At 39.6% G+C, this 22,258-nt stretch overlaps 1 protein-coding gene across 2 annotated transcripts in view; it reads left to right on the plus strand.

The window, feature by feature from the left end:
• cntln (centlein, centrosomal protein) overlaps nt 1–22,258 on the plus strand; it is a 136,651-nt gene that overhangs the window by 104,768 nt on the left and 9,625 nt on the right. For both annotated transcript variants that reach the window (XM_015049211.1, XM_015049212.1), the window contains exons 24-25: nt 2,831–3,028; nt 9,380–9,454. In XM_015049211.1, the coding sequence (XP_014904697.1) occupies nt 2,831–3,028; nt 9,380–9,454 (273 nt within the window). The remainder of the gene's footprint in view (nt 1–2,830; nt 3,029–9,379; nt 9,455–22,258) is intronic.

A 22,258-nucleotide genomic window follows, 5' to 3' on the forward strand; every position in this document is an offset into this window, starting at 1 on the left:
CCATCCATCCATACATCCATCCATTCCTCCATCCATTCCTCCATCCATCCATCCATACATCCATCCATTCCTCCCTCCCTCCCTCCATCCTTCCATCCTTCCCTCCCTCCATCTCTCCTTCCCTCTGTCCCTCCCTCCCTCCATCCATCCTTCCATCCATCCCTCCCTCCATCTCTCCTTCCCTCTGTCCCTCCCTCCCTCCATCCTTCCATCCTTCCCTCCCTCCATCTCTCCTTCCCTCTGTCCCTCCCTCCATCCATCCCTCCCTCTTCCTCCCTCCCTCCATCCATCCTTCCCTCCCTCCATCCATCCCTCCCTCTTCCTCCCTCCATCCATCCCTCCCTCTTCCTCCCTCCATCCTTCCCTCCCTCCCAGGTTTTTGTTTGAACTCTGCAGAAACATCTTGGCATAAATCCATTGTGAACTTTTATATTAATAAAACTTGTCAAATAAAACTGCATGAACAGTGAATGTGTGAGAAGCAATTGTTCTGTAGAGAATTTCCACTATTCCCAAAGACGGCAACTTAAAAAGACATTATGCGTTATGCTTCTGGGCTTTTAACCTCTCTGTCATGAAACACTCTGAATTAGGAAACTTTTACAGCCTGCTGGAAAAGTTCAAGTCAAGGTAGGCTGCAGTTACAGTCTTTCAGACTCAGAATGTGCTCTGTGTTATACACGCTGTGCAAAGCTGCAATATGTGTTTCTTGTAACATGCAGCTCTTGTGTTTTCTGTTGACCAAAACTAAATGTTTAGAACTGCATTCTGTCATCATTCTGTATTTTTCCAATCTGCCCAGTAACCTCAGGAGTATATGTGATGCAGAAAGGTTTATGGTTTGTCAAAAATGTGCAGACACTTTTAATTTAGCCAAAGATTTAGAGGAAATGGCTGCACAGTGGCGCAGTTGGCAGAGCTGTTGCCTTGCAGCGAGAAGGTTCTGGGTTCGATTCCCGGCCCCGGTCTTTCTGCATGGAGTTTGCATGTTCTCCCTGTGCATGGTGGGTTTTCTCCGGGTACTCCGGTTTCCTCCCACAGTCCAAAAACATGACTGTCATGTTTAATTGGCCTCTCCAAATTGTCCCTAGGTGTGAGTGTGTGTGTGTGCATGGTTGTGTGTCTCTGTGTTGCCCTGCGACAGACTGGGGACCTGTCCAGGTGACCTGTCCAGGTGACCCCGCCTCTCGCCTGGAACGTTAGCTGGAGAGGCACCAGCACCCCTCCTGACCCCACTAAGGGACAAGGGTGTAAAGAATGGATGGATTTAGGCCTCAAAAGCCTGAAGGTGGCTTGATCCCCAGTATGAACTAATGCTGCGTTCCAGTTGGACTTTGCATTGGGAAATTCAGACTTCCCAGCCAGTCAACTGGAACGCCACAGGACCAACTCCAACTGAACCCAGTTACGACTTGAAAGGTCGACTCAATATGGCCGCTCCTCACATGAACAGTGGTGTGGTAGAAACGTGATTATTTTACAAGACACGCATGAAAGAATGCATCTAAAATCAATGTTCCATGTAGCGCCTGCAAATCTAAACTGAAGAAATTAAAAACAGGTGCTTGCTGATGGAAAGGAAATCTTGATCTAAGGACTGTTTGAAGTGAACAAATGCATATGTGAACGCCAAGACAACCAGAGACCGCTCCAAAAGCAGGAAATGGAGTACAGCGCAGGGCATTCTGGGTAAAGAAAGAAATGTGAAGTTAAATCTGACGGTTAGTCAAATTGAAGCGATTGTAGTGTATCGGGCATGCTCAGTTCATTGACACCTTTTGCTTTTTCTACCAAGTTGTTCACCTAAAGCAGGTTATGTAGGATTTGTGGTCTGAAGTTCCACATAAACTGCCCTTTTCTGTATGTTCTAACAGAGTATGGGAGATGATGTTTACTTTGTGTCTCATGATGCAAACCACGTCTGGTACTTGTGTGTGAAATTCAAAAGATTTGAGATATGTGCTGCATGTGCGATTAGCCTTTTAACTCGGGTCCCTCGACTGGACTTTGTGTTGGTATCAGCAGCAGCAGCAGCGTAAACCAGCCTCACTCTTTATATCGTTTCCTGTTGCAGAACAAGTTGTTGCCGGTGCTTTTCTTTCTCTGAGTTCTGTTGTCTGCAGCTTTCTCTCACCTGACAATCCACCCAAGGTCAGCTTTTCAGCCGGCTTGCAGGGGAATGATGCAGAAGATTATTGCTTCGATCAATAAGCTCAAAATGAAGCAAAGGGGAGTTTACTTTATTGACTTCCTAGTGTACAGTGGCAGTTTTAACATTTAATTGTCTCTCTGTATTTAGAGCATACTCCCATTTAGTGCCTGACAGCCGTGCCACCCCAGGCCTTCCTCGTCTCGCTCGCCGCCCACTCGGGCACCATTTGAGACAGCCCCTCTTTAGCTTAATTATTAACACTGTTATGCTGCCCTGTTGTACTGTAAGACGTTTCAGAAAGCAAATAAATAAATGAATGGCTGTATTTTCATAGCGCTCCGTCTTTCTCCCTCTCCAAAGCGTGATTCTTTGCCTGTGGAGATTTTGGAGAAACTCGGGGTGTGTTTAATATCAAAGCCGTGTTCCCTCAGCTTTCAATCAACGGGGCAACAAACCCCGAGGTCCACACTCCTACAGGGGAGTGTGAGGCAAAACCGAGGAGAATCTGACTTTGTCAAACTCAATATTCCTCCATAATGTACTAGGCCTCTCTGGCGCATGCTTGATCAATTTCATTTATTCATCTGCCGGGCAGCGCTATCCCTCTTGTTTTTCTACATCCATTTCATCATCCTCTTCTCCTCCCTCTTTTTTCCTCTTCTTCTCCTCCCTTCTCAGACCCTGGCCAGTGAAATACTTTTAGACGTTCAAGAGGTCAAACAGCAGCTGATGAGCAGGAGGAGGCAGAGGCAGGCCAGCTCTGTGGCGGAGAAGAGCAGCCTCTCAGCCAAGTCCATGATCAAAGCCAAGTCCATCGCTGCCTCCATCCTCAATATGTCAGAGAATGATCTGGCAGATATAATGGAAACGGATCAGGTAAGGCCAAAGGACAGCATTTTATTCTGACTTCAGGAGGATCTATATCTTGTTTAGAAAAACCTACAGAGCTCCCGACACATGACAGAGTTTTCCTGCTATAAAATTTGGAAAGTTTTTGGTTGTCGTTCGCGCCTATAACCTGAAAAAATACCGTACCATCAACGTCGATGTGATGCATGCCGTGACCACAGGAAACTCCAAAATTAACTCCTGACTTCAAGGGTGAAAAGGGAGAAAAGTCAACACTTAAAAACAATGTGGACTCACTACTTATCATCTTACTTACTTAGTTTCTTATGTCACAGAAATGATGCAAATCATGAGGTTGATGACTTTGTAAAACATACCTAAAGAGTGTAACAGGACTCGTGTCTGCACATCCATAAAAGATCTTTAATTTATTTATCTAAAATTGAGGCCTTAAAATGTCTTTAATTCATTTAAAAACATCTAAGTTGTCCATAAATACGTCAATGACAGGTCTTAAATATTTATTTTGTCAGTCAGAAGTTTGAGTTGCAGTCAGAAACTTTACTTCATTCTGTGACTTTCGGCGGTTTTGGCTACTGCTAACCAGCTGCTAACATAGCCTTGTTAGCTAGCTAGCTTTTTCGCGTCCAAGTGCAGATTTATATTTGCCATTGGATCACTTCTTTTGCCAACTCATATGACTGTTGTTGCCAAACCCATTCATTTAAAAAAAGCTGGGCTCTGCGGGGGTTAAGACTGTGGAGAGACATGTGCACCATGAGAAGCACAAAGCTGCTGCCAAGAGCCCAAAACGTCTCCAGAAATGTCACAGTTTGGATCCCTTGGTGGCTAAAGCTGCTGCTTCCCTATCAGTGATCTAAGAACGACACAAACTCAGAGGTTTGGTGGATTTAAACACCAATTTGACTTTCTGAAATTTTATTTCAGAAAGTTGTGACTTTGGAGGGAAATATAATTGAGAATGAGGAGAAAAGGGGAACGAGGAGCAGAGCCACAGACACGGCTATTATGAAAAGTAGAAGAAAATATTAAAATGAATGGTAACTAATGTCTTCAGCTAAGTAAGAATGTGACAAGAGCTACAATTAATCTCAGAGTATAATTTCTTCCTCCATAACTTGGCATATAGTGGCTGTATATGTACATATGTATTTACATGTATATACATATTTCTTCATTTAAGTCCTTGAAATGAATAAATAAACCCAACGAAATGAGCTTTTTATATTTAATTTGTTTATATGGTATTTTTTATTTGATGGAGTGTTTATTAATCATTTATTAACATATATATTTATTTTTTTTTCAATGAAATAACTTCATGTTTGGTACAATCCCAAATTACACATGTAACGACTGAACAGACATGTACAGGAAATACAGCGGCGGACATTTTCTCGGTCCACAGGTCCAAACTGTGTTTGCTGATGATTGACGTTAACACACCTGACTCGGCAAATGCGGTTCAAACTTATTCTTCAAAACAGGCAGATAAATTCAGTTAGACGTCCGGCAAACACCCCGAACTTCAGTCCGACTGGAAATTTGAGGTGTAATTTTTGTAAACAAAAAGGTGAGTGACGAGTCCAGATCCTGGATCCTGTCAGCCGAAGTACGAAAACGCTGGAAACAGGTTGATGAAGAATATTGTTTTTTTACTGTTGAAGTCTTCCTGGGGTTGAAGCTGTCAGAAAAACCAGAGGAGTTGCAACAACATTGATGTTTTTTGTTTCACCATTTCATGTCTTTCTTATACTTTTTTCCAATATCTACTATTAATTCCAACAGTATCTTTTCTTTCTTAAGGATGTTTTGCAAAAACTGAACACTCAAGCTCTTCTAGTAGTGATTTATTTGTCAGTAGTGCCTCTTCCAGTAATGTCTGCTTTTGTCTGAGCTTTGTTGATGTTGGTGAGATGTACAAAACGCACCGATGAGGTCCTGAGTTCAGGTAACACGGAGAAAGGTCCGGCGCCGTGTTTACGGCTGTTTGATTTCAATCTGAAAACTCATTCCAAGTTTTCACAAAGTGCAGCTCTGCTCCTGGCATCAAAGCCGTCACCGAGCTGAAGCTCCTGTTATTGACTGCTGGACGCTTGGAGAAGTGTTTCCAACTGTTTTCCAACTTGGTGAGGCCCTCTCTCCACCATAGATCATTCGCAACAAAGTCATCAATTAACAGCCGTGTTACAATCAGCCCAGGATCTCTGGGGACTTCCCCTCATCTATCACTAGATTAGAAGGAGCTCACCAGGCACTTACTCACACTTGAAACCAATTTGGAGCCGTTGCCGAGCGGCTCCACCCCTGTATGACAGAGAACAGGTTGAGACCAAGTTTCTCTCATCGGTTCTGGTCAGAAGTTTACATACGCTCGTCATTAGGGCTGCACATTGTGCCGCGAATATATCTGCATATTTATATCATAAGGGGCTGTTTGGAGTAGAATAATATATTCCAAGTGTTATGAACTTGCATTTTTCTTGCAAACACTGCAAAAACACATAATCATACAAAGTAATTCTGGTCTAGTTTCTATCGCAAATATCTCAGTACACTAGAAATAAGGGGAAACCAACTGGAAAGTAACTTTTCAGCAAGAAACATGAGCTTGTTTTAAGTCAATAATTTCTTAATATTGATGAAGAAGTGCTTGTTCCTTTAGCAGATTGTTTCACTTATAACAAGACATTTTTCCCATGTTGTAAGTGAAATAATCTGGCAATAGTCCTTGTACTACTTATTGACTTAAAACAAGCTAGTTTTTGTCACTGAAAAGTTCCTTGTAAGTTAGTTTTCTCTTATTTCAAGTGTACTGAGGTAAATGTAGTAGAAACTTTAAGATTTTCCCTGGACTTTGACAGTTTTTGGCAAAACCCTGTAATCCTGGAATAATCTACAAAATGTTCTCGAAGTAAAAATGACTGATGACTGATGTGCACAACTAGAATAAAACTCCTTCTTTCCATCAGACTCTACAGTGAACTGACTACATGTTTACATTTGCACTGCTACCAATAATCTGCTACTCAATTCTTATTTGCACTATTTATTGTATAAAATTGATATTTATTTACTACTTTTATCCTGTTATTGGTACTTATAGATGATATGTTGATATATTTATAAGGCTGGTTTACATTTCACACTTTTCTTTACCTTTTTAAGTGGCTTTTAAAGTAAGTTTTTCATTGTAAATTGTTTCTACGTGACAAATATCTAACTTTTAAAAGTATTATAAAACAGGCAGTGAAGGAGGAATGTCATTGTTTTACTTTGGAGGTTTGTGTTTGTCTTTTTTTATTTATTTATTATCAATTATTTCACTAATTTGTGTAATTCTGATTTGTGTTGCCTAATTCTTATTTCAACTTCCTGGTTAAATAATAATGAAATAATATTTTTTAAAAGTAAGAATTTGGTTCCCAGGCCTAAATGAAGGATTGGTTTTCTCTAAACTACACAGGGTCAAAATTATCCGTTCTGGTTTAATATCTATGTACAGCCCATCAAATATATGCTGTCATATTTGTAAGCACATGCTGATGTTTTACTGTTTGCTGGAGTCTGAATTCAGTGAGAATAGATTCACTTTAATCAGCTTCCAGAAGAATCACTTTTCTCGTGTCTAAAATCTGATAACAGATTTTTTATCTTTAAATTATAATCCTTGATTCTGATCAGAGTTTGTAGTTTAATTGGTTTACTGTATAGAACAAAGGGAACAACATTACTGCTCTGTCACTCCTTTTTTGTGTGTTAAATCCTCAATAAAACGTTATTTTTTTATGTTTTTTGTTAATCTTTAGTCATAAGTTAAGTTTTATAAGCACATTTGTTTTTAAATCTGTCTTTTTGTCTTTGCTGCAGAGGATTAGTGTTGGTATGTTGGTTCAGTGTAGAAGTTAAAAGTTTGTCATTAAATCCGCCTCTCTAAACCAAAGTGTTAATGGGATGTAGCTGCATGCATGCAGAGGATGTGTGTGCTGAGAAATACCTGCTCCGCTCATATTTACCCTCTTACATCATGCTGCTCTCCTGGTGTTTTGTTTTTTTCTGCCTCTGTCCGTTCCACGGTGTGCAACGCAGCGCAGACCTGAGCGGCTGCAGGCTCCCTGGTAACTTGTTGTGGAGTTAATGATCCAGATGTAATAAGGCTCTAATTGCCAGACCAGTTTGTTTCTACACCATAATGTTAGAGGAAGGGTTAGTTATTTGTTATATGTCTACCAAGGATGGACTCACATTTACTGAGATTTTCAGTCACAAACGACCTGCTTTGTCTCAGTTTTTGTTTTTAGTGCAGCACTTTTCTACAAGATCAAAAGAAATTTACTCAAGTAAATTTAAGGTTATGTGTTTTCTTGTTTCGGTTTGGTTTTATAATCTGAAACGGTAAACAAGCTTCAACAAAAAGCTTCTGAACCTCCCCAGGTTCCAGCGTGGCTGTGTGAAAACAACCCTGATCCAAGGACTCTGTTCAGTGGCAGATGTCTGGAGCAATAAACACGCAGGTAAAAACGTCTCACTGCCAGGTCCAAAAGAAAACCCTCGCAGCTTCTGTGTCCAAACCCTGGGAAGTCAGCTGTATCAGGAGAGTCATGCAGCTGTTTGATAAAGTAAATACAGCGGCCATAGATTATACACCGGGAGGAAACTGGTAGAGCTCAGTCCAGAGCCAAGGGAAATGTCCCATTAGGCATTTTTGAAAGATTGTAATCATCAAAGTTTTATGGGTTCTTCCTTTTTCTTTCTCCCAACTTGCTTCCAAGTTTCAGAAATGCTGGCTTTTGCATAACGCTGCAGACAGACAGAGTCCTAAACCACGGAGGTGAAATGATACCGACTGGATATCAGAATCAGAAACACCGGAGTGATCCACTTACTCCCATCAAAGAGTTAAAATATTACAAAAATGTAAATAATAGTCAAATTATGAATAGTTTAAATATGACATGTAAATAAAATAAAAAGGAATGTCTATGGAAATATGTGTTTTTAAATGAGTGTAGTTAAAGACACTCAGTTGGGCGTTGTATGCTCTGATCCCAAATACAGGAATGACTTCCTGTTTCTGACTCTTTCAGGGATTCTCAACCAGTTGAGCATGTTGGCTTAAATACATTGTAGTTTTCCTATTACATTAACCCAAGTCATTTGTGATATGTAAAAACTCACAATTACTTAAAAAATTTTAAATTCTGTTTCTTTTATTTTTCGCCAACGGACTTTGCCATTTTTTCAGTGCATGCTGTAGCGATGGTTACAGTGGACTCAAGCCTGCAGCCAAAACACAGGACCTGAAGGTCCTGGAGCCTGACAAGCCCACAAAACAAACTCCACATTTTCATTTGTTGTTATTCATGAAAGATCTGTGGAAACAAACCAACCTGATCGGATTGTGTCCTGCTGCTCATTATGTTAGCTGGAGCTAACACGACCAGGAGGAGCTAACACAAAATCAAAACGGACTGGAAGATGTTTAAAGTGATGGTGAATAATCTTTAAGTGTTTGAAACAAACTATTCCAATATATTTGTGAATGTTTTGATCCTGCTGCTAAAAGTAAACCGTTTGAGTTGGAAACTGGAGTTCTTTACAGCTTATTGTCGGATTGGCGTTTCCAAGCAGCAGCAGCACAAACACCAGCTGTTTGGTCCAACTCTCTCCTCTTCTTCTGTTTGTTCACCATCAGCTTCATTTTCCTTAATTTCTGCATTGTTGAAGCTCTGATTGAAACTGAAAGGAACAAACGTTACAGCGACGTCAGTGTGACTGTACTTAATTTATATTGCTTAAAACGGCTTACAGTATTTTTTCAGTTGTTTTTGCATCTGAAATAAATGTTTCTCAGATTTTATTATTACAACTAATTGTGGATTCCTTTCATGTATGTTTATCAGCTGGTCAGCTTATGTAGGGAAAAACTTTCAAGTTTAACTTTGTGTTGTTTTGTATAATTGAAAAGTTTTAAATAAATGTGTTTGCAGCGACTGTTCTTCAGCCATTTCAAACCTTAAAATTTAATATAGTTGTCACAACAGCTTCAGCAGCGACACTGGAGGTTTGAAGTTAACAGTTTCTGCATAAATGCTAAGTTGTGCATGTGTGCAGTTACTTTTCACATTGTTTATTGGCCGTAACAAGGAGAGCTTTGTTTAAAGTTGCTCAGTATGCAGATGCATTGCTTCAAGGTCCTCTGTTGTGTGAAGCTACAGTTCTGCCTGTAGACATAAAACCCTGAAAGGTTGACGTAAGATTCTGTGGTAATTTGCGTCATCGAACAACACTCCTTCATAACTTCTTTTTTCTGTCTCCCGTCAGTAAAAATAAGTCTCTTTGCTGTTGTGCTTCCAGAGGTCGGCCACCTGCACAGAGACGTCCGGAGACCAGGTCTGGTTGGACCACCTGAACTTCATCCTCCAGCAGAAGGTCAGCAATAGTTACCTGTTCTACTGGGTCAAACACGTCTGCATAGTGAACAGAGCTGGAACCAGGTGTTGACTTGTGCTATGACAAAAGACACATCAGTATTTGTTTTCAGTCGTTACGTTTCCATTACAAATCTGCACAAAACTTTGTTGACATTCCACTCATGTCGATAAAACACAATTTTGCAATTGTGGTGTTTCCATCAAATAAGAAATGCACTTGAAAATAAGTTTTTAAATAAGTTATTAAGTCAGCTACTGTGTGACATTGAATTATTCTGAATGCTTGTGTCAGTTTGTGACGGCGACTCCAGACTCTGTTCTTTTGTTACTCATTTGGTGATATGGTTACCATCACTGCCCATTTTAAGACCCATTTATGGCCAAACTTTAACTTCTCTGACTCATGTTTTTAGATTTTGCTACAATATTTCCACTTAATGTTTCATCCTCATGATGCCAGTGATTTTATGAAGTGCACCAGTCCCTCCTGCAGCAAACCATCCTCACATCATGATGCTGCCACCCTCGTACATCACAGTTTGTATGATGATCATTACAACCAAACACTTAAATTTTAGTTTTAGACCACAGGGTACATGTCCAAATGTTTGAGTCTTCATGCTTGAGTGACTTTGCAAACTGCAAACTGGCTTCTTTTTGCTTGTTTGTTTTGGAGAGATGGTTTCTTCGTTTCTGAGAGGCTGTTTTGTTTTTAAAAGTGTCATTTTCTTTTTAAAATAAATATAATTGGCTGTTAGAACCAAATCCCTGCAGAAACCTGAACTGACTACCAGATGATGATGATGAGAGCTTTGAAAGATGCAGAAGGTCCAATATTTCACTTCTGGACTGCAGAGCTGAGAAAATAATCCCCCACAGTCTATTAAATGAGACTGAAACTCATAATGAGAAGCGAGCGGATCCTTGGGATTATATTCTCTACAGCGTAGCTAAAATGTTCTGATCAATGCGAGGACCTCCTGCGGGATTGACACGAAAATTAGGACAGAGGTGGTCTTGATCTGTTTACTGGAAATCTATGTGTGGACATGAACTCCCTGGTGGGACGGTGTGCGGACATCCAGCGGTACGCTCTGAAAAAAACATCTAACATGATATTTTGGAGGATTTTTAACCTTTTTTTTTCTTCTGATTGTTGCTGCAGATAATTTTTTGTTTCTTGTGCAAATTGTTTTATGATTATTTTAATTGTGAATTAGATGTATTTGATTAACAGGACAGTGCATATTTATCAGAATTTATCAGTGTGATTTAGATTAAATATAATAGAAACAACAACATCTGTAAGAAAAATGCATGTAAAAACATTAATTATTTAAAAAATGATTTCAGGAAACAATTCAAACTTGTAATATTTCTTGGTCCTAATGACCAAGCTGACCAAAATACATTCTCCTAAATGGTATCTTACAGTCTCTCCTACTTACTGCTCATGTAGTTTTAATTGTCCATGTAGTTGGACAGACTCAGTTATCATTTCAATATCTGACTCAGGATTATCTATAAGTTTGCATTGAACGTTTATTAAAACATTGACTTTTGCCTGAAGACTTTTGTTTTACAAATAATTTTAACTCTTTGGAGTTTCAAAGCTTTTATCTGAAGATGTTTGCATTTCTATAAATGTGCTCTCAGGTTTGTAAATATCCTGCTTTGTCAGTGTTGAATGGAGAAAAAAAAATAAAAATTAGGGCAGCAGGTTCACGCAAATCGAGTAAATAGAAGCAGAATTTGAGTTCCCACCCCGGTGATCCTGCTCCAGGCTCGAAAACAATGATTCAAAAGATGAAACAAAGACGGGCGAGTGCATCCTCACCGCTGGAGCCTTTGTGTGCTCACAGCCACTCATCTGTGAGTGCTCTCTGCTGGAGCTTTGCTTGAGCACTGTCAACGTCTGCTCGCTGTGATACGCGTATGATTGAGAGCGTCGAGGAGTGTGTGTGTGTGTGTGTGTGTGTGTGTGTGTGTCCATGTCAGCAGCTGCTGCAGGCACTCATGCGTCGCCTCCGCACCACGACACACAGCAGACACTGTTCTCTTGTTCCCCAGATCTTCTCCTGACCTTTCCACCTCCCACACACACACACTAACACACACACTCACACACACACACACTCTGAATCCATGTTTTTCCCTTCTAGCTGGACAGCTCTCAGTCCCTGCTCTGTCTCTCTCCGCCGTCCTCTGTCCCGCGCTCCTCTCTCTCCCTCCCTCTCTCTCTGGCTCAGACCCCGAGGCAGCTTGTTAGTGGGGAACTAAATATTGATTTGGCGGGCCTGTCGATGCCGGGAGAATGAGCTAGTGTCCACCAGAGACCTCGGCACCGGCAGCCTGCTATCGACGTTTTCCGTGGGCAGAACAGGGGCGGTGGAGGAGCGGGGTGGGGGGTGGAGATGGTGTGCAGAGTGGAGGAGGAAGAGGAGGAGGAAGAGGAGAGTATGACAAGGCTGAGACTTGCCCCCAGGTCCCTGCAGGGACCGCTGGGACCGCTGCAGTCATCCCCCCTTCACCGAATCAGACTTTTTCTATCCCCTTTCAAGTCCATCTTCTTCTGTTTTTTATTTATTTATTTCTCTAAATTGTTATTCTGCCTATATTTTCATTTTATCTCACTCTGTGTGGGCTGGTTTTTTTAATTGTAATTTCATATGTGGACATGAGACTGTCCTGACCGTTTCGGGGGACATAAATCATCATCATGTTTCCTTTAATATTTGAGGCGTCTAATTAATCAGATCCAGGTCTTTACTCAAAGTTACGATAACAAATTTTCATGGACGATAAATTTTCCCAGAAGATATTGCGATAAATGATAATATTGTTGTTTTGAGACCATTTTCAACTGATATAATGCAAGAAAACATTCTAAGATCAGTAAGCTTTAAATTCTAATGAACATTTAACACTGGAAAACATTTTAATTATTCAAAAACAAATAAAATGAATTATGAAGTCTCTGGAAACAAAATTCTCCTTAAAAAAGGTTTAATTGAGACGAAAATACCAGACTGAAAACTTTTATCCAGTTTATTGTAGAAAGAGAGAAAAGAGAAAAAATGGGCATATCATTCAAATGGAAATGATTGAACTCATTTTAATATATCATGCAATTTATTGATTTATTGCTTATGGCGACAGGCCTTTTCGTACTGGTGCTTGAAGTCCTTGAAAATGCTTGAACTTCAGTTTTCAGGGTATGGAAAGTGCTTGATTTCTGTAGAAACTCTTTGAAAATGCTTGATATTCAAACTGCACAGTTTTGCAATAAAACAAAATATCGTTCTTGATTAAAAACCTAAAATGGGAAATAAAATTACAGTTGTAACCCAATATTTTCATACAGCTTATAAAAAACACTTTTTTTTTCATTGCCTAAAGTAAAATTAGACTAAACTTGCTTGAGGTCGGTTAGAAATACCAAAAATATTTATATTTGCTAAATGCCAGAAAACTTAGTGAGAATTTATTTAGTTTTGCATATTGTGTTAATTTGATCTAGAATGTCATTTACCTTAACAGGGTTTCCTTTGATTCTTTCAGTTTAATGAATATTTATTATTCCTAATGGAATAATTAATATTCATCATTAAGTCACACAGTCAGTGACTTAATGATCTGCTTACATTTTACACGTTAAAGGTTATTGACATTGCTGGACTTTTTTTGTTGGTGTTTTGTTCTCAGACCAGTCAGGTGGAAAGACTGCGGGAGAGAAATGTCAAAACTTAAACTATGTTTCAGTTTACCTTTAGATTTATCTTATGTATTTTAACTCATATGCAGCTTCATTACATACAGTCTGATACATTTAATTTGTTTATTTTTGATCATTTTGATAAATATGGCTTAAAGGTAAATACAACTAAAAATGTCATAAAAGTTCAATAAACTAAGTATTTTCTAATACAGAAATGTAATATTATGGAAAGGCTGCTGACTTAATGGGTGCCAAGCAGGAACCATTAAAGGTAATTGGTGAAGAAACTGGCTGTTCATAAAGTTCTTCATCCATCCATATCAATGGAAAGTTTAGTGGAAGGAAAACTGTGGTAGAAAAAAAAGGTTAGCCTCCAGAGGATTGTGAAGCAAAGCAAGTTCAAGGGTTTGGTGTCGATTCACAAAGTGCTGACTTCATCTGCTGGAGTCACCACACACAGACGCATCGCGGACACGGACGAATGCTGACGCTGCTCCTGTTCACACGGTTGGTTTGTTCAAAACATTTCAGTTAAAATGAGGCACACTTTCCTCAAACACGGCATCCTTCTGTGATGGAACAAAATCAAGAAGAGAATTATAGACCTCTACAAGTTTGGTTCATCCTTTGGTCCAACAGGGTGATGCCTTTTACACAAATTAGTGTTCAGAAAAGTATCTGGAAAAATGTACAAAACCATAAAAGGGTATAAACAAAAGCAAACGGCCTTGTGAAGACTGTGGTAGGAGAATGTCGTTATCTACAGCAGGAACAATGAGTCCTTTACCAACGTAGACGTCAGAGAAGAAGTGATTTCTCCAAAAGCAACGTGAAAAGTCTGAATTTATTATGCAAATTCACTCAAAATTTAAATTCAGAGGCAAAAAAATGAGAAGATTGCAAACCTGAGAACATCATCCCAACTGTGGTGACATGGATGGCAGCATCATGTTGTCCAGCAGTAGGAAGGACAGGTGCACTTCTCATAAGGAAACAACAATATATGAAAATATTTCACACAAATTGGTCCTCGAAGAGCAAAGCAGAGCTGAAAAAGTGTGTTGGTAAAGCAACCTGCAAACCTGACCCAGTTGCACCGGTTCTGTCTGGAGGAATGGGCCAGAACTCCAGCAAACTGTTGTGAAAACCTCATGGAAACAAACCTAAACTTTTCACCAGAGCCAAACAGTTTAAAAGGCAAATTCATAAGATGGAAAGGAACTGCAAATATTCTCTCGTATTTTTCTGGCATTTAGCAAACAGAAGTAAATGTGTTGATCCTAACTGACCCAAAACAGGAAGTGTTGGTCTAGTTTAATGTCAGATACAGTGTATGTACATTTCTGGTATAAACTCTAAATGCAAACAAAAGTCAAAAAAGATCTTCATAAATCAGTGAATTAAATTGAAATGGAAGAAAACTTCAAAAAGGAAAATCTTGAAATTAATTCTGGAGAAACATCTGGAAAATAGGAGGAGCCTTGAAAACAAGCTTTTATGGTTTACTGTCTCTGTTTAGGCAAAGCAAAACATAATCACAACATTGTGATTGTTTTTTTGTTTTTCGCTCCCCATTAGCCTACCTCCAGTTCCAGAACCAGTGCTGTCACTGGTTCTTTGCTTAGCCCCAGTTTAGCCTGAAACTGGTTTTAAAAAATCCTTTAGAGGACGTTCCTTTTCCCACTACGCTTCTCCGCTCTCTGTCACAGCTTATGAGAAGCTCAACAAGCAGAACCTGGGGAAGTTGACTGGTCCGGGCTGTCACCTTCGCTGTGACACTAATAACACACTTTCCTAACAGGAATATGATCATACCCAGAGGTGCACTCACACACTTGTTCAGATGAAAAGACACAGACAGAAATAGACTCTGTGAAAGGAAAGATGAGGGATCCATGTCCCTAACTGGCTGGCCTGTCACTGAAACAGGATGAGAGCGCGCGTGTGTGTGTCTGTGTGTGTGTGTGTGTGTGTGCCTATATATTTGCGCAAACTCACAGCAGCCTCATCTTGTCACTGTCAGTATCTAATGGAGCTGCCAGGGGGACAGCACTTTATTATCTCAGTGGCCCTGTCAATAGCAAACCCATCAGTCACTGTGTGTGTGTGTGTGGCTGCCAGTGCAGAAAAAGCTCCAGAGAGGAGAACCGGTGTGTGTGCAGGTTATTGTTCACAATCACTGTCAGCCACTGCCACTTGTCAAAATAACATATTCTGCGATCAGACTTTAATTACTGGTTTAAACCTTTGATGTGAACTGATCTTTGTTAAAAAATGAATATGTTTTAATCTTGAACATGAAAACAGCTCCACTCAGTAGATAGTAATTTATCTACATTGATTGTTTGTCATTTTGATTCTCTACTGAAAAAAATTAGAATTAATGACTTCTTGAGTGTAAACTGTGACATCATCCAAATCCCGTCTCTCATTGGTTGATCAGACCTTGCGACGCCTCCTCCTCCAAATGTTGCCGACTCCAGAGTTTTGGTACCAGAGCTGTTGTAAATGATTATTTTAATAACTGAGTAACCTGTTGATTATTCTGATGATTAATCCAGTAACTAAATTTAAAAAATGACCTTGTTCTCTAGTAGCTGCAGAAAATGCTAGTAAAAAAACTTTTGTTGGTAACACTTTATTTGAAGGGGGTTGAATAAGACTGTCATGACACTTTCATAAACATGACATAACACCTGTCATGAACATGAATAAGCCTTCATGAATATTTATGACTGTTGTCATAAAGCGTCATTCGGTAAATTATGACACTTTTAATACAAAGTTGACATTATTCAAAATGTCTTTGTTATTACAACTTGACATTAACCAGGAAATCATTACTGATATAAATTTGTTATAAACGTATTACTGATTTCACTTTAAAAAATAGGTAACTTTGTTATTAAAGGTAAAGTTTAAACAGTAATGATTTATTGGTTAATGTCAAGTTGTCATAACAAAGACATTTTGAATAATGTCAGCTTTGTATTAAAAGTGTCATAATTTACCGAATGACGCTTTATGACAACAGTCATAACTATTCATGAAGGCTTATTCATGTTTATGACAGGTGTTATGACATGTTTATGACAGTGTCATGACAGTCTTATTCAAGCCCATTCAAATAGTGTTACCCTTTTTTTTAATGAGTAAACTTGTTACTGCTTAAAAGTCAAATATAAAAATGCAAAATTATTTTTACTATCAAGTTTGAAGTAAAAAAAAAACATATTTCTTAGAAATAAAACATTTTACCTTAACTTTTAAAAATTAAGAAGCAGACGTAAACTCAACCAATAGTAAACATTGTTGCCTTTTATATTTCAGTTTAGTTTTTAGGATGTTTTCACACTTGATAGTTTGGTCGACTCGGTTTGATTGGGAACCAAAGTTGCAACATTTGTTACATGTTCAGCTGCTGTGGTTCACTTTCACACTGCGCTGTGTCAAATAACCCAAACAAATTGAAAAACCTGTTATTCTCCTCACTACTGAAGGAAATTACATAGAAACCTCTGAAGAAGACTCTGAGACTCTTTCTAAAAATGAAGTAGGTCAGATTGTAATGGTTGTAGGATTCCCCTGTTGTCTTTGGTAAAAGACCATGAGCCGTTTCTCCCACTACCACAAGACACACATGTTTGCTTTGGTTGTATTTACCCAGAATGCCCTGCGCTGTAGTCCACTTCCTGCTTTTGGAGTTCACACCTGCATTCAACGGAACTAATACTGAGGTTTATAAGCAGGTCAGAGTTCGCCTTTTTGGACCACATCAGAGTCTCCCCTTCCCAAATGAACCAGACTTTCTAGAGTTGGATTAAAGCGGACCAAACAGTTCATGCACCTTTAGTTTCCGATCACCAATCACGATTTGCTGAGTGTAAAAACGCCCGGTTCCAGTCACCACCTGTCAATTTCTCTGTACATCTCTGCTACCAACCCGAGTGCTGCCCCGCCCCGCCCCGCCCTCCCGCTGCTTCCCCACATGTCCACTCAAAACGAAATGAAACATTACACTCATTTCTTCTTCCCTCACCTCCGCCGTTGGGTTAATGAAATCAAAGCCAATGCCTCTGCAGAGAGGGCCACCGTGTGCAGCGCTGCCGTAGCAGGATCAGGGGACAGCGCTGCCTAATAACCCAGAGCAGGCCGGGGGGGGCACTGTGTGGCTCCACCGCAGCCCACCATGAATAAGGCCAGCGCTGAAGATGGAGTGTCCATGTGGGCCGCGGGATCCAGGCATCGGCCGAGGAAGCATCGATTTAATTGCCTTTGGTTTATTTGTGGAGTCCTAATTATTGACTGGAGGTAGAATTTAATGGGCCGGGTCTTTATGAAGACAGGGAAATGACTGGCTTCTGCTGCTGGCCAATAATGAGCAGGACAACACACACACACACACACACACACACACACACACTCCCTCAAGATAATTTTTCACACTCATTTTGCACGCACATGCCTATCTCGAGCCTCATGACAGCATAATAACATTTAAAAAGTCATTGAGTGTGTTGATTCCTTTATGAGAGGACAGTGGTTTGTTTTAGTGGTGCAGGGTGGCGCTGAGGGCCTGCTAATATTTACCCCACAATCACACCCCGGGGAGGCGTACAGGCATCACTTCTTATCAGCCTCCCAGCCATAACAAGCAGGTGGACCTTACATTAAGAGCCTGGCAGAGACAGCCCACTCCAATCTGCTCGCTCTTGTTATAAAACATCAAAGGCGTTTATTGATGGTGCGAAGGGCTGAAATGATTCCTGTAATTTCAACTCTCTGCTGCTGCTGCTCTCTTAATGACCGCTAAACAGTAAACAGGGCTGAATGGCCGACTGTATTCACGTTGTCTCTCTGGAAAGCTTCTCGGATGTTCCTGGGGATTTAGCGTTAGCCGTTTTCTCGGCACTCTTTGCAACGCGCGGGGAAACTTTTCTTCTGTTGTTGTTGGTGCTTTGAGGCTCATATTGTGCTGCGTGGCTCATTATGTCGCCGTAATGACAGAGTGCTCAACTCCTCTCTGAAGGAAAGTGACTAATTAAGCCTCATTTAATGATTGAGCTAATTAAATCAGCCACTCCTTTTATCTCTCCGAGTACGTTCGTATGTGTGCGGAGGGGACCCGAGTCGAGTCTTTGTACTGTAAATATGTCACTGGATCAGAGGCGGAGACTCGGTAAGGAGGCTCCCCAGAGAGCGGCGCCTGTGTTCGCTTCACAGTTTTGGGCTTTTTTTTCCAGCTTAAATGTGAAAATAAGTTGACAGATGCAGCTTGTTACTCACTAAACAGGCTGTGATGAAGGCAAAGCTGTTTTATCGTTTGTGTGGCCTCACAGCTGCACAGATTACTTATCATTTCAATAGCAAACTATGGAAGCCTGGTCCTGCCAAAACTGGGATGATCAATGATGATCAATTTTGGTTTCATTGGAAGCTTCCTTTTAAACTTCTCTGGAATTTGGGATCAAAGTTCAGGTGTTATTTGGGTTTTTGAGATGCTGATCTACCTATTCTAAATCTCAGATGTAATAATTCCACAATCTGGACCAGTAATATCAGAATTATGTTCTTTCTGACATCATGCAGATCAAATCTTGGTAATTTCCTAAAAGTGTCAACATTTTTGATCTTGCATGTGAAAGCTGCGCAGCTTGTTTCACTGTGCAGCTCCGGAGTCCTGAAGTCTTCTTAGAGGTTGCATCTCTTTTGTATGGATATCGCCTCTCCACGTTTTTTTCTCCGTCGTGGCTGAACTCACCTCCTTTCCTCACCTAATGAGCAGGAACCTGAAACAAAGACCCGGTGCTGTTCTCTGTTTAATCTTGGCTTTATTTAGGTCAGATCCCTAACAAATACCATGTTGCACATTGAAATGATGTTTCCAAACAACGTATCAAGAAAATGAGAGATTTTTAATTACAGTATTTGTGGCCCCAGGTGTCCAATTCCCTTTCATATCCGTCCCTGGTGGCCTAAAGGGAGAGAAACAGAGGGATGTGCCGTGCTGCTGGGGAAGGTAATTATGAAGAAGAGCAGGAGAATAGGCTTGTCGGCGCTTTCGTGATTTTCTTACCTGAGCCCCTCTTTGCTAATGTGACATATTCATTATTGGAGATAATCAAATGCAAGGCTTTTTACTGTGATGCCTTTGTGCTTTTTTTAATCTGCTTATGCTGTTATTGTTGTTATTCCCCAGTTTAATAAATTTGATTTTCAAACAAAAGTGAGAGGACTAAAGATCAAAGAGCTGCTTTCCACCCCTCTGTGATAAAACTACAGTAAGTACTTTCTTACCTTGACTAGTGGCCTAGATTGGAGACCGCTCTCCAACGGGGGACTCTTACTTACTGCAGGTATCCTTTGGCACTTCAAACACGTTTTTATGAATCTGCTGGTTGGGTTAAAGCATTCTGCATCAAAATATATTAAACACAGAATTAGGAGTGAGTGAAATGGACTTAAAATGATGTCCTATGGTTTTATTGTGACGTTGGTAAGTGACGAAAACTATTTATTCTTTTTTAGGCAACTTTTTTTCTTTTTAAGTTTATTTTTATACCACATTTCAGCAGCAAGCAGAGGTGGGCAGAGCGCCCAAAAAATGTACTCAAGTAAGAGTAAAAGGTAGGCGGCCAAGAAATGATTCAAGTCAGAGTAAAAGAGTCTGCTCAAGTGCTGAGTAACTGATCAAATGATCAATAATTTAACATTTAAAAATTACATAATCAGATGGAACAAAATGTTGGTATTTTAAAGACAAAAAGGACAATAATTAATATAAACGTCATAAAATAAAATCAGACAAAACATTTTTCCAATCAATGTCTTTCAGAATAAAACTTATGAACTTTAAAACTGAACCTGCAGGAGTGTTTCTGGAGACGTTTGGCTTAAAACAAGCTTGTTCTTCAGTCAGTGAAATTACTCACAGTCGGCCAAATATCTAGAAATTTTACTCAAGCAAGAGTAGAGATACTTCAGAATAAAGTTTCTCAAGAAAAATAAAAAGTACAGCTCAGTAAAATTTACCTACGAGATTTTTTTCAAGTAGGTGTAACCGAGTAAATATATCTAGTTACTATCCAACGCTGGCAACAAGTCCGTTCAGACTGCTATAGATCGTAAAAAAAAGAAAAAAGTAAAAAGTCATAAAAGGAACGGTGACAAACATTGAGGCCAGTGCTGTCATCAAAATCAGTACATATCAAATATGCAACTCCACACAGCGTGTCGCAGGGGTGCCCAGTACGTCGATCGAGGAAGGTTTTGAGTCGATCTCGGCAGGTGGCAAACTGATCGCCGCCAGGACGCTGAGGCCAGCACCTCCTCTTCTGACAGGCTTATCAAAAATATTCACTAAGATCCTAAACGTTTGTAGCTTCATTAAAAAAGAATAATTATAAAAAGTCAACGAAACATGTTAAAATTAATAATCTCAGTAATTATTGTTTCAACAAGGTGTTGTGCAAATCTGTGCGTTTCGGTTCCATTACCAAAATAACTAGCAGAGCAGGAGTTTAAAATTAACTAATCAACCACCGCTGTGTTCAGGGAGCGCTTATTAATGATCGCAAAATAAATATCTAGCCTGAAAAGCTAATATCGTAATGGACTGAATGTTATGTTTTTAAAGTAANGAGCAGCACTTCCTCTTCTGACGGGCTTCTCAAATATATTCACTAGGATCCTAAACGTTTGTAGCTTCATTAAAAAAGAATAATTGTTAAAAAAAAATAAAAAATCAACGAAACGTGTTAAAATTAATAATCTCAGTAATTATTGTTTGAACAAGGTGTTGCGCAATTCAGTGCGTTTCGGTCCCATTAACAGAAAAAGAAAAAAAAAAAAAAAAGCGATTCAAAGACCGACTGACGAGCAGAGCAGGAGTTTAAATTAGCTACTCAACCACCGCTGTGTTCATGAGAGGCTTATTAATAATCGAGAAATAAATATCAAGCCTGGAAACCTAATATTGTAACAGACTGAATGTTGTGTTTTTAATGTAATCTTTGCTCAGCTTGCGGGGCGCAGGCGGTTGCCACGGCAACGGGTGGCTTAAACAACAAAGAGACAGAGAGTAAAAAGGTAGGAGTGGTTTAGAGTTGATCGTCTGTTCGGGTTGTTTTACCTTTGTTTACCTTTGCTGTGGCTCATCACACCTGCTGTAGTTTCTGAACATTCAATAAACGACAAACTTGGACAAATTACCTCGTTCGTATGTGAGCATATGTCACAACAAACATCAAATAGGACAAATATATTTCATTAAGTTTTAAACAAATGGGTAATTATGTGAAATTAAATTAATTATATCCCGACTTCAGAAGATTTGCCTTTACCTTTACTGGGCTCTTTGGTTCCTCCTATCAGTCTGTAGTTTCTCATATTGAGGTCATCAAACCAAATTTCAGATCTACCATGACTGACTGACACCTGCTGGCCTCAGGTTTGCAACCAGCTTCTGACAGAAAAAAACAGTAACCTGCTCCCAGTGTCAGAATCTCACTGAGGAAGAAACTGCGTTAGGTTTTCTGTCACTTTATTATTTCTGCTATAACTGATGCATATTTGCATAGAAAATAAGTCAATAGAGTTATTGATAGAGCCCCAGTTTAGAGTTGCAATTTTTATATCTTTGTGTCATGAGGTAGATCTCAGGTGGCTGGTGAGAGAAAAAGTAGATCTTGCTCTCAAAATGTTTGGGCACCCCTGGCATGTCGTTTAGTGTAATTACTGTGTAATTACTGTGTAACAGCAAATAGACAAACACAAATTCTGCTCCTAAAAAATATTCCCATTTGCAATGGATTTGTTTAGGACACCAATCACATAAAGAAGCATAATTTGTATCACAAAGTAGCACACATTACCTGTATTACATTTTAAAATGTTTTGATATTTATTGATGCTCTTATTGAACAAGCACTGGATAAAACAGTAAAATTAACAATAATGACAACGCAGAGGGTTTCGGGGAGACTTAAACAGAATTTATCTTGATACCGATTAATCAAAATTCTTACCATAAAAGTAAATATATCAGGACAAATGATAATACAATAAATGCCCACCACCACGATG

This window comes from Poecilia latipinna, unplaced genomic scaffold (genome assembly GCF_001443285.1).
Source record: "Poecilia latipinna isolate Pla-1442-1.1 unplaced genomic scaffold, P_latipinna-1.0 Scaffold934, whole genome shotgun sequence".
NCBI lineage: Eukaryota > Metazoa > Chordata > Actinopteri > Cyprinodontiformes > Poeciliidae > Poecilia > Poecilia latipinna.